Source organism: Eurytemora carolleeae, unplaced genomic scaffold, assembly GCF_000591075.1.
Source record: "Eurytemora carolleeae unplaced genomic scaffold, Eaff_2.0 scaffold2171, whole genome shotgun sequence".
NCBI lineage: Eukaryota > Metazoa > Arthropoda > Copepoda > Calanoida > Temoridae > Eurytemora > Eurytemora carolleeae.
This window is the reverse complement of record NW_019398064.1, coordinates 1-14249: the sequence shown is the minus strand read 5'-3', so window position 1 is coordinate 14249 and position 14249 is coordinate 1. Positions and strand designations below refer to the sequence as shown.

The 14249-nt window shown below is 32.5% G+C and overlaps 1 protein-coding gene across 1 annotated transcript; it reads left to right on the top strand.

Annotated features, from left to right (window-relative positions):
• Positions 1-3064: 3064 nt before the first annotated feature.
• Positions 3065-13545, top strand: LOC111716731 (uncharacterized; the record flags this gene model as incomplete). The annotated part of the gene is given in 11 exon segments (XM_023492211.1): positions 3065-3660; positions 5733-5797; positions 6619-6691; positions 8110-8169; positions 9128-9234; positions 10572-10640; positions 10936-11062; positions 11452-11540; positions 12371-12428; positions 12944-12992; positions 13454-13545. Coding segments are annotated over 11 exon segments (867 nt in total), but the record flags the coding sequence as incomplete, so codon positions are not given.
• Between the last annotated feature and the right edge of the window lie 704 nt (positions 13546-14249).

Below are 14249 nucleotides of genomic sequence, written 5' to 3'. Positions count from 1 at the left end.
CATACAAAACGAAGGAGGTGGGAGGGGCGGCATACAAAACGGAGGAGGTGGGAGGGGAGAGGGGGGCTAGATGAATAAACTTGATTAACAATAAGATTTAGAGAAATCAAACCAAGAATAATCTAAAGCCTAATCTTTATCTTGCAAACTCATCTTTACACAAGATAAATCATTCTTTTTCAAACCGTTGGATCCATATTTCATATATTATCCCAGTATTTTTAACATGGATTTAAAGTGTTATTTTAATACGGTTTTATTCCACTTTAGTCTGTTATTTTTAACAAAGATTTAAACTGTTATTTTTACATTGATTTAAAGGGAGTGACCGGCCTTTTATGGTAGTTGAACTTAGAATGAATAGTATTTTGGAGAAATATTTAGGACTCATTTGAGGCATATAAAACGTTTTAATTATGTATAATTACTGAGTTTGAGCGCAATGTGAACGTTCATAATCGTCCATTTGGGTGGTTACGTTTAGAAAATCGATTTTTTTTAAATTATTAAATAACGACCACAATGACAACAAAAGCAACAAATATTCTACGAAAAATTAATTAATTATTTGTTAAGGGACAGGCTGAGAAAATAGAAACTAACTCTTATCATCGAAAATAAGTAATTTTATTTCGTTATTGATTTATGTAATGTTTCATTGTTTACAAGCATTTTCTGTAGACTTTCTGGAATTTATTTTGAAAAGACTACATTTAAAGAAATTTCCGAACAAATTCGTAAAGAATAAGAAATTTAATGAAATAATAAAAAATAGATAATTGATTCTAACATTGATTTATTGACAAATTTCTATTTAGATATATGTTCCTAAACATCTAATTGGCTTACTGTAGAATTTTTGATATATTTTTCGTCGTCGTTATTTAATAATATTAAAAAAATCGATTCTCAAAACGTAACCACCCAAATGGATGATTTTAAATGTCTCATAGGGTAAATGCATCCTAAAAAATTTTTCCACAATGCTACATTCTCAGTTCAACTACCATACATTGCCGGTCACTCCCTTTAAACTATTTTTTTAACATGGATTTTGAGTGTTATTTTAATAGGGTTATATTCCACTTTAGTTTGTTATTTTTAACATGGATTTTATTTGTTATTTAACACAGTTAACTTGTAAACCTTAAACTCGTTATTTTAAAGTGTTATTTTTTAACTTTGTTAATTTGAATTGGAAGTATTTTTTAATCTTATTGACAATTCTCTAGATTTAACCCATGTACCGAAACACATTTGTAACGCACACATTTCATAAATGCACAATAAAGCGACTTTAATAGAAAATTTTCAGATTTATAAACGAGGATATTTTCATCCCTTTTTATTCAGACAAAGTTTGAAGGTCAACAATCCCTTTTTAAAAACATCTTGTATTGAAGTTGGGAGTGAGTCATGTTGTCCTCAGAATCGTTTAATTGACTCAAATATTTCTATATTTGGAGTAACCAAAAACAGTCGTTTCATCGTTTAAAGGGACAATTCACAAATTTGAAAACGACCAAGAAGTTTTTTTAATAAATACTCAATCTTATTAATTTTAAAAAAAGTGAAAACATTTTTCAAAATAAATCTTAAACATTTTCCACAACATTTAGCGCCCGTGTCTGGTCTTCCGGGAACGGTCCCTTTAAGGCCTTGAAATATCTGAAGTCCTTTGAAAATCATAAAAAACTCCGAGATGATTCTTTTAAAAAACCATAAACCCTAAAACAGGTGTGTAGTGTAAGGGCTGGATCAGACAAATCTACATATTCTAATTTAATACAAAATAGATAATACAATCTTCAGTTTTGTTATACGTTATTTTTATAAACACTGCTTTATATGAGTTTCACAGTAAAGAAATAAAGTACTTTGCTTGTTTGTCTGTTTGTTTGTTGGTTCTAATAAACGTAAAAACTGCTGAACCGATGGAGCCCAACATTTTCGAGGCAACTCCACATGACCGCGAATATTTATAAACGATTTAAAATGGCGACGTTAAAGTTAAACTGTTGATAAGAAAGGTGGCGCGAGGCACCCTAAAATCCTATTAAACAATAAAAATCTTTGTTCACTTAAAATATTTAATGAGTTACAAAGAAAGAATAAACACTAAGTTGTAAGCCCTATGAGATTTTCAAACTGTGTTCTACCTTTATGTATTTTAAAAATTAACGGAGGAATATTATGTGTTAAGTAAATTATCTTTTTATTGTATTACAAAATTACTTTTTTTGTAAATTGTATACCAACAATTTTTATAACAAAGCTTAAGCGTTGTTATAAAAATTGAAACTAAACCTCCTTAACTATTAACAAAATTTCAAGTGACTCGCCATTTAAGGGTATCATGTAAACCTTTGTTAACGCAAAAGGGATGGAGACATCCTTGTTTTCTTTCTGAAATTTATGATTTTGATTGTGACAGGATGACTCTGTATGGATAATATCTCTATCTATGAGAGGATGAAGGATGAATGAATGACAGGATGACTCTGTAAGGATGATATCTCTATCTATGAATGGATGAATGATCAATGAATGACAGGATGACTCTGTAAGGATAATCAAGGCGAAGCCTGTCGTATATACGAGGCGGTATAACCGAAATCGGTTATTTTGCTAGCTGGGATATGTTCATTTGTATACTAATACTATTTTATGGGCAAATGGTGAAATTTTAGATTTTAGTTTGATTGAACATTTTTTAAGTTCATTTGCACTAAATATGTTCATTTGTACTACTCATGGGCAAACATGGTGAAATCTTAGATTTTAGTTCGATTGAACATATTTTTGTTCATTTGCACTAAAATATGTTCATAATTGTACTACTATATTTTATGGGCAACTGGTAAAATTTTATATGTTAGTTCAATTGAACATTTTTTGTTCATTTGCACTAAATATGTGCATTATATAGTACTAACATCGATTTTACGGGAACTTTTAGCTTTAGTTCGATCAAACATTTTTTGTTTATTCCCACTACAATTGGAACTAATTAATTAAATGAACCGAATTATGCTAGAATTTTAAAAAATAGTTCTCCACATGCTAAAAAAACCATGCCATGTGGTTTTTAGTTTGATTGAACAATTATAGTTGTTCAGTTGCACTAAACGTTAGTCCAAATGAACGTTAGTGCGAATGTACGTTAGTCCAATCAATCAGTAGTGCAAACGATACGACACCCACAAATGCTCTCGGACGCCCATGAATTCCAATCTTAGACGGGATTAATAAAAAATAATTCTACACATGGCTGGGATTTTTCCTAATGAATATTATCATATGGACTATATAATAGTTATTTTGAACATTAGTTTAAAAGTACGTTAAAGTCTAAATGAACGAATTAAATTCAATCAATCACGGAAGAAAAATAAGTAGATTGCGGCAATAGCCGAAATCATGGCAGAAATGCCATCCCTCTCTCTCAGGCGCGCAGTGGTTGGTTATTAATAGTTAACGCGGCATAAGGCATTAAACCGTGCCCAAAGTGCATGTGTTTTAAATTTCGCGAGAAAAGTTCATCGATTGTGCATATTATATTAATATCTGAATCACAGTACAATGTTTTATAAAATTCCGTTAAATATTTATTTCAGACTCAGCAATATTAGCTTGGCCGGGTCTGGTTTTGACAATTGTGTAAGTACAATTTTTTTATAATTTTCGGGTCAGTCCTAATGAACGATTTTTGGTAATTTCATAGTATACGATTTTTGGCCCCCCCCCAGGCCCCCCCTCCTATCAATTTTGTACATGGGTGTGACAGGAAGTTTCTTAACTTAACCTAACCCGTGGCCGCAGCGCTCGGCCCCCTAGCCCATCCTAGCCGCAGCGCTCGGTCCAGAAAGTGTCTTAACTAACCTAACCCGTGGCTGCAGCGCTCGGCCCCCTAGCCCATCCTAGCCGCAGCGTTCGGCCCAGAAAGTATCTTAACCTAACCTAACCCTAAATAACAAAAAAATAAATAATAATAAATTTGCTGATAAATAAATGGTCATGTACAAAATTAATAGGAGGGGGGGGGGCTGGGGGGGAAGTCGAAAAATCGTTCTCTACGAATATACCGAATTTCCTCTGCCCCTTCTATGATTTTTCCGTACTGTATTATTGGGTCTGTTCTAGAGAATTATTTTTGGACCCCGGCCCCCCCCCCCTTCTATAAATTTTGTACATGACCTTTAATTTTATGGTTAGGTTAGGTTAAGACACTTTCTGGGCCGAGCTCTGCGGCCACGGGTTAGGTTAAGTTAAGACACTTTCTGAGCCTAGCGCTTCGGCCTCATAGCCTATCCCAGCTGAGGCGCTGGGCCCCCTAGCCTGTCTTACCTGCAGCGCTTGGCACAGAAATTGGTTTTACCTCTGTACAGTTTTTAACAATACTAGATAATTTATAATTATGTTGAGAAATAGTTAAATAATGTAATAATGTAATACATGGATACATTTTGGCACTTCTGGCCCGTTAGCTTGTACTGGTCTTGGCGCTCTTTTGCTTTCTGTTCCCCCTATCACTTCACTTTTTCCCCTTCAACGTACCCCAATTTTCCATTTTTGTTNGGGTCTCGAAAAAAACTGGAATTATAAATGTGTTTTAAATCGAAATTTGCAACACTGGTCAGCAAAAAGAATTGTGGAGGTTATACCTTGCAATTTCGTTGAAGGTTATTTTTTAACCCCTAGCCCCTCCTATAAAATTTTGACTATTGACTTTTGTTTTAAGTTTACAAATGGAAATGATGATACAATCTCGTAGATTTGATTGATTGATTGATTTACGTTTATTTCTATGAGCCATTAGGCTGGCTCCTTAAATATTCTCGTAGATTTTGTCCACTTGATAATGTAAACATGGTTTAGTTGACATGTCGCCGCTAGGGCGCTGCATTTAGAATTCAATTTTATAAAATTAAAAAAAAAAACATCATTTATTTAAAAAATGATAGTGAGGCTTGGTGGAAGGTATGAGGGGGGGGGAGTTGGGGGAATGGGGAGGTGATCTTGTGAGGAAAGTAAGTTTAATGTTTTATCACTTTGTATGTTTTCACAAATCACCTGGTAACAAGTTTCTAACATCACACTCGGGCGGGGGAGGATTAGGAAGGTGGTTTGGGAGATTATGTTTACACAGATCACCGCTGCAGGTACAGTCGACATCTAGTTTGTTGACGATTTCTTTTTCGGCGTTAACAAAACTTCCGTTCTTACTTTAAAAATTAACAGCTAATTTGGAGTGTTTTCATGTTTAACAGTTGGAACTGTAGAAGGCTAAACAAAGTTGAACGCTCCAAGCCATAGTGGCTGCAGCGCTCTGGCCTGGCTTGCCTTTGTAATTATCGCAATGAGATGATGAATATTAATAAATGAATTTTGATATTGATAATGAATAATTGATATTTATGTATATTGCGTAATTCATGTGAATGCCCCGAGTCCCCGACCTCATCATTTTATTTAATCTAGAAAAGAAACGCAAAAATACTAATACGAGATTCTAAAAAAATGTTTAAATTATGATTTGTTACATACATATTTTTATGTATATCAAATTATATCATTAATTATTATGTTATTTTGAACATATATTTGTACGAATTTTAAATGAAGTATTATATAACTGTTAAAAATACATATGTCCGTTATAAATGTATATTTTTACATATTAGAAACCTATGAATATGCAAAATACATATATATGACCTATTTATTCTCAGGATTTCCTGGTTCTAGAGATGTTTATAGTACGAGGAGGGAGGGGAAGACAACTAGCAAAGGATGGGTGAGCAATTATATAACCCTTGGAATTCTGTTATTAATTATGTTGCGTGTTATACTATATAATTATTTAAGTTATTGTACATGGATATCCCAAAAAAAATGAGAGTCATTAACGATTGTACTGAATTTTAACTGTTTGCGTATATGATTTCCTGCAACTGTAAAATGGTTTATTTTTTTCCAAAGTAATTTTGAGTAATGAAGTAAATGTGATCAGTCCTTTAAAAACATTATTTTTTGTCCAATCTTTAATGAATGTTTTTAATTTTGAGATTAAGTACCCTAATGGCCTTTAGCCCTATAAAGGCTGAGGGGTTCAATCGATTTATAACTGTGGGTGCGCCCCCCTTGGAAAGGGCCTTACAGAATAGGTATAGGATTGAATATGCATAGCCAAATTGTTCAATGCCAGATCCCTGAAAAATTTGTGAATAATAACTTTAGCGGTTTGAAACAAAATGCCTTAAAAAGGTTTTGAGAAATAAAAAAAATTATTTTGTTTAAAAGAAAAAATCAAAGTGTAACACATGTTTCTACATTATTTTTCAATAACTTATGAAAAGTATTGTTTTCACTTCTATAGCTTTACTCACAAAAAATTTAGGCCTTTGTTCAAATAGTGAATTTTTTCCGCCCTGTAGACAAAAATATTCACAAAAAACAACGTTTTTCTGTTTTCTAATCCTCAAAGTTTCTATTACTAACAGTCACAAAGTTTCACCATGATAATGTCTAAATGAGGGGGGGGGGGGGCCCTAAGAGGCCCCCCAAGCCTGTCTTTGGTTAGAAGAAACTGAAATGGTAACAAGTTTTTTGTTTTAGATACCTGTACACTGTGAATAATTCCAACAATGGAGTTGCGTACTGGAGGTGTACTGAGCACATCCGAGTTCATGTGAGTTCTTTTATCACTAACACTTTACGGGTGTTCTTTAATTCGATCATATCATACTTCATTTCCTGGTAAATATAACTTGCGTTTTTCCGTATCGTGCTTTGTTAACGCTTCAAGACGGAAACAGACGAAATAAACCGGAAGCCTGTGAAATGATATTTTTTTATGCGTTTCTACCTTTTGCATAAAGTGTTCATAAATCTTTCAAATCTTATTTTTAGATAAATTTCCTATTTATGAAGCTAATAAATGCTTAAAGGCGTTGTACTGATGTAGATATGTAGAGTGACTTTTTATTTAAAGAATGCCACCGTTTAAACCTTCATAGCTGAGTAACAATTAAACAAAATCATTTTATTTTATTGTCGGGAGGCACAAAACTTGGTTATTTCCTAGTATAGGATATTTAGACCATATCTAGACTCCCTGCCCCCACCCCTCCTATCAATTTTGTACATTAATCTAATATGTATCATACATATTATTAAAATATTTGGAATATAGATTCACAACTGTACCCTTTAAATATTTGACTTCAAATCAGAGACGTATTAAAACTATGCAACTGAATAAAAAAAATAACGTGAATTCAATGAGAAAACATTATTTTTTATTTTTTGGACTACTGGAAACAGTTAAAAAAACGTCCGAACCAATCAGCTAAGTGAGAATTTATATGTTTCAAAGAAAACTGGAGATTGACGGAGAAATTGCTGAAAACCAATGAAAAGAATACTGTGAAAACGCCTTAAAAAGTTTTGATGTATTCCCGATAAATTTTGTTTCTATATCTGTATTCAACATGAGATATAAATAATAAGTATAAATAGAGTTTACTTTTGGTTTTTACCATTCAGAATGTTATACTTAAAGGGAGTGTTGGCGAAAAATGAAGGGGGTATAGGCTTATTAATTTATATTATTTTTTGACGCATTCGTATATAGTTAATATTTTATAGTATTTTTGATTTTTTTTGAAAATTATTTTCGCTGGCCTTGTATTTTCAAACGTTCCTGGAAAATATGAAAATGTCGTCTTCATTATCAAAAATCCTCGAAACAGGGATAAATTTTTTCAAAAGTAACTATCCGATCATGAGAAATAAAAAATTATTATGAAATATCAACTATTTATGAATGCGTCTAAAAATAATCATGACTAGTGATTGTAATAGCTGAATGATTTGTTTGTGATTAAATTGATTTGTTTACGATCCGAGTTTAATGTTGCATCTTTCTAAATTTGTATGAACACTACGTTCTTCGGTATTAGTCGTTTTTCTCCTTATGACGCAACAGCTAGAAGTAAGATTAGTACCGATCAAAACCGCTTTTTTATCGCATTAAGCCTATACCCCCTTTATTTTTTCGGTAAACACTCCCTTTCATGGATACAGCAGTTTCATTTTTTTATTTAGTGCCCGGGAACAGTAAAAACAAGAGATGTTGAGAACCTTACGGATGCCGAGTTTATCGGGGTGAGATTTTTTTTAAATGGAATTAAAACATATTCCAAAGAAAAAGTTTAGGTGTTTTACTTTAAAGCTGATGGTCCATTTCATGCAGTGTAGTGTCTACACTTTAAATTACAGGTAGACATTCTGGCCTCATTCCAGGGGCACAGCTGGCCTTCTGGCTGCCAGCAACCTGGAATGTATAGTTTGATCACGAGCATTCAATTTCGGCGATAGTCCTGATATATTCCAGGCCGCATGTGTGGGGGTTTCATGTCAGGTTTCTATGGAGATCTTATAATTATTTATTATTTCTTAGCTCACAAAATGTTTTGATGGTTGCTTTTGAAAAATACTTATTCTAAATTTCAAATTAAGTGACATGAATTATTTTTAGCTCAAGTAAAAGAACATTTATGATAAATAAACGTGATAAAGATTTATGGAGGTAATCTTGGCCCCCTGAAATTTTTGACCCCAGTACCCCTTCACCCCCTATGAATATTCTTCACCCCCTGTACCCTTATTTGCCCCTCCCTATAACCAAAACTTCGACCCTGTAATTTTGTAAAGGTGTTGGAAAAATTTTTTAAATTGATCAAAAATTGTTGTTACTTAGTTTTGGTTAAACAAAAAGGTGATGGTGGAGTTGGCACATTTGATGTAGGGGGGGGGGGGCCTGCCTTCATTTTTGGTTCAAATCTTCCAATTTTTTGGGTGCACGCCTAATTAGGGTTCGAAATTCCTGTAATAAAATAAAATTTCGTTAGAGGTCATAAGATGGTTAAACACTGGATTTGTTGCTGCTACTGTATTCCCTGGGTTCCTAGCTTTCGTTTCCCCTTTACTGAAAACAGATAAGATTTAAAACAAGGATAGAAACCTTAAGGTGGAGTAAAATTATTCCTTTGGTCCTCATAAAAGCTCCATTTGTTTAAAAATGTATACCCATTACCCAATAATAATGAATATTTGTTTTTAGTATGGACACCCTCACAACCATCCACCTGATCATCAGGCCTTGATCAACTGTGTCTTTATTGGAGAGATAAAAGAGAAAATCAGAGAAGACCCTTCAAGGAAAATAAGGTATTTTTTTCGTTATTTCTTGATATAGTTTGAATATTTTTGAATATTTTTGAATAAATGGAAACCGCCTTAATATACTTCATTATTACATGAAAGTAATTACAACACCAGCATGTTTTTATAATACATTTTTACTGTCACTGCATGTAATCTAACCGATTTCGGGGGGGGGGGGGGAGTGTTAAAATATTGTAATACCATTCCAGAGACTTTGGAAAGAATTTGAGCCACGACTAAAATTTAAGCCGCTGGTAAAATATGGTTGGTTTCACTCTAAATTGTATTCAATGTTTCAATATTTAAGCAGGCGTTCAATTTTGGTAGATTTAAGCCGTGGCTGAAATTCATTAAATTAGGACACAGGTAAGGCAGATTGAAAGCAATGGAAGCCCGGGATAAAGAAAATAATTCACATTTTCAATGTATTGGTCAATTAGCAAGTACATGTTACAATATATTGCACAATTATAAACCATTTATTAATGCTCAGTGAGTAGCATGTATGAACTCTGAATAGTCCTTAATTTATGTAGTCCAATGAAAACGATCTTAAACGTAGGAAGTCCCTGAAACTTTGATTGATTGATTGATTGATTGATTGATTGATTAATTAAAGGAGATAAATCCCTTATTTGTTTGTTAAAAACTGGTTTATTTTTTCAAATACAAAGTTGAATTAAATTTAAAATGCTTTTGTTCACTTGTATCAGTTCAAGTTTAATTGCGGTCGCGTATACTCTGCGTACAAATTAAACCATTTCGCTCTGGGCGAAATTTGTAAACAAGAATAGCTGGAGTAGTGTTCGTTTGATATCTGAGGAGGTGAAAAGCCTTAAATTGTGATAATTTTGAAAATGAACAAAATAGTTTTCTATGACCAGAATTCTTCATCGATTATTTTTGTGAAAATGGATTCCATGTAGGTTGTTACATAAATCTTGTCTTTACTTGTCTGATTAAAGACTGTACACTGCAGTTAAAAAAATGCATACACCTCTGAATAACGTTCCTTGCATTAGTACCTTGACTTGTATAAATTATTTGTTGTTCTGTAAATTAATTAAAGCAAGTTTTGAACAAGAAGGTTATCTGATCTTTTTGGAATTAAGGTAGGCGAGAATGAAGTGAATTGTGAGAAAAAAAAGAAAATGTAAAATTGTTACCGATTTTATGGAAGATTTTGATTCCTTAGTTTTTGTATTCCTTTTGTATTACCAGAAATGACCTGTTTGACAATTTGTTGAATAATATTTGGGCTTGTTTTTAAAATGTCCAGTGTCTTGAAAGCATTCCTTTTGCTACTAAAGATATTTTTAACATGATTTCTTATTTTGAAGGTCAATTTGGAATGAGCTGTGCGCTCGCCCCGGACAAAATCCGGTGAACATAAGATACAGTGATGCCAGGTAGATATTTCCTTAAGAGCCCTTTTCAGCATGAAGTTAATTTATGATGCCAATGCAAGATCAATTTAGTTTGAATTTTACCGAATATTAGCATTACTACAATTAACTGTTAATAGAATATTAGCAATGGAAATGATGATTTTAAATGACAGCTTATGAAATAATTACTGATATGAAAAGTACAATTAAGTAATTATTTAAATATTCAACTGTTTAATCCTTGAAACTTCAAATCTAATGCAGTTCAAACAGATCAAGCTTTTGAGGATACACTTGTAAATTGTAATATTTAAAGGTCCGGGCTGTTTAAACACCGCAGGAAATTCTATCCACGCTCTCCCGCATCCTGGTTGGACATTGTTCAATTACCTGGAAGTTGGGGCCACACTTCCAGTGGAAGCCGATTCCACCTGACAACGAATGTAAGTGCATAATGAGTTATCAGTATGGATGATAAGTATACATGCATAACCCATTGAATTAACCGAAAACTTATTAGTTAACATTATAAAAAAATGTCAGGCATGGCGAAACCATATTTTTTATTTATTAAACAATTTTTCGTCAAAATTAACTAATATTCTTTTTCAACAATTTGCAAATTACAATCATAAAGGTCAAATCTTTTTAATTTTTTTACCTAACCCTCTGAAATGCATTTATAAACCTTGTGAAAAAAAATAAATTGCTCATTTTAACACTCTTTAAAGTAGATTTCGAAATCTTTATTCTTAAGTATTTAGTTTGTAGTTTTTAGGCCTTTTAAAAGAGATTTACCAGAAAAACATCAAACTGAAATAAATGTTTGCAGGTCCAGGAACAGTACATAATATTCGTGAGCCGAAATGGTTTCAATGTTCTCTCCAATACTAATGAACTCTTCATGGATGGTACTTTCAAGTAAGTTTTTTATTTAAATGAAAAAGTTTTGTATAAGGGTCATGGTGATTGAGTGCCTCGTAGTATGTATATTTAAATTTTTTTTAATTTCGGAAGCATATATAAAGTGATTAGCAAGCCTTAACATGCAGGAGAGGGTGTTTGCTTTGACAATTTTTAAATTTGTTGTTTTTTTGGTAAGCTCAATCTTGACGAGAGAAATTATTCATTATAAGTAATTACACAACTTACAAATGACCACAAATATAATTATTGGCTAGTTTATAGGTATATGTGCAAATGTTAAAACCATTATAAATTGGATTTAAAGTGTAATTTTCTTTTAACAGATCTTGATTGACCGATTAATAAAAACAAATATACAAAATGTTGTTCATAAGGATATGTCCTTGTATATTGTATTTCTGCAGTGATAGCTTTCAGATTAAGTAGGAGCTTGGTCCAATAATGTATCTCACAGGATTTAGACAGACATAACATTTATGCATTGCATCTTCAAGATTAAATAAATTCCGACTTATGAATGCACAATACAAAAGTTTTAATCTCCATGTCGTAAATAACTAATATATTTAGGATAAAGACAAGACAAGACAACCTTAAACAATCTCTGATAAATGTTTGACAGACATGATTTTGTTTTCTATTGCATTATATTTTATCCTACCTCATACTCCATGATGTACAACGTTGAAAGGGAGTGACCGGCATTGTATTTTGGTTGAACTGAGACTGCATTATTGTAGAGAAATTATATAGGACTCCTATAAAACGATGTAAAGGTCTATGATGATAATATATAATATGTAAAAATCTATATTATTTCTTAGATCACGTCCACGTGTTCTTGGGATTGCGCAGTTGTATATATTGATGGGAAAATTTCAGGTAATAATATTTAATTTTGTTATTGAAACCTCTCATATTAGATAGGCTTTTCCAAGATTTGACAATTTGACAACGTTTTTCTATGATTTCTTTTTAAGAAATAATTTAATACTTTAATTAAGAAAAGGTTCTAAATTGGTCCAAGCCCCCAAACCTTCTGAATTGGTTAGGTGGCCGAGGGAGTTATCCACAAAGAGGATACTACAAAAAATATGAAAATTAAAAAAAAATTGCCAAGGCTGGCAACTTTAATTGTTACTCATTTTTATGTCATTTGGCCAAGAAATGAACAAGTAAACAAATGTATGTAGACACCGAATATTACAAGAATTAATGCAATATAAATGGTGTATACTCATCTCTGAAGTCTCATTTTTTTAGAGTTATTCTTAAAACCATTCAAGGTCCGGTTCGTGTATGACATAATTGTTGTCACATGAAATTGTAAACAAAACGTAGGGGCAGTGGATCCAAAACCCCTCAACTATTCTATATGTAAAACTAGTTATGTTTAGGGCTTCAATATTCCAGCTGCCTTCATTCTGGTGGCGGGCAAAACCCAGGGTATTTAATAACTTAATAATTTAATGAACCAATATTGGGGGGGCCTCAGCACCCCTTTGGATCTGAGAACCCCCTGAAGTCAATAGACTTCACTAGTCCAGGGGGAGGGGGGGAAGCCCTCCCCCCTGATTACATTTGTGACAAATATGTCAATTGTAAAACATGCAAATATTCATTCTATTAATTTAATAAATGAAATTAGAGTAACAACTTTTCTGTAATTAAGCTTTAACCTTTAACAATGAACAAACCGTAAATGGGATCGGGTTATAATTATTGAAACAATGAAACAATTGTTAAACAAATTTAAAACTTTCTAATCTATTAATGCTTGAATAAGAATTATAAATGTTTTTTTTTATAATTTATGATATGTACCTAAAAATGTGTGAATGTTTCAACATGTTTTGAATCTTTACCTTTGGTTTTTTTGTTACAAGTTAATTTATAAATTACTTCAGCGAAATACGAAGCTATTTTTCGTGATATCACTCATCATGCCAACCTTAGAAACTTGCCAATTCATCCAGGCTTAATTGTGACCGACTTTGAGGTAAATTGGTTACAATCAATTAATAAAAGAAAGATGGTGGTGGGGTGAGGGGGAGGATCAAAAATCCTAGCAAGAATGTATGCACTATGATTTCGTTAAAAAATATGTTTGAATTTTTTGTTATTTAAATGCATTATGGGTGTTCATTTTTAGGGTCACTTTTGGTACAGAGATGCAAGGTCGCCAGAAAGTTGCAAAATTTTGCAAAATTTTCAAAAATAGTTTTTAAAAAATTCTTAATTTTTTTTTTTCAGGGTGCGCCAATTGATTAAAATTTCACCTTTTTTCTTTTTTTTTCACAAAACTTGTAATATGCCCATCCCTAATTTGGATATCAACATGCATATGAGTTATTATAGAGATAAACATGTCTAGAATACACACACAAGAAATTAAAACCCTATCTTGACTGGAAAGGTGGGCGCCAAATGGTTTCTTGAACTACTCAAAAACAAAAATAATCAATCAATCGATATTTTTCAACATTTTTGGCGCAAGTACTTCTAACCAAGGTAGGATGTTAAATTTTTTTGTATGATCAAATTAGACCATTTCAGATAATATATCTGGACAGTATCATCACAACTTGTCGGGGGGGGGGGCGTGTCCCCCCACTTTTTAGTAAAAATGGAAGAATTAAATCATAAAAACTCCTCATATACAGTACATTTGTACTTGGTTTAATGCAGTATAGTAGGCAGATA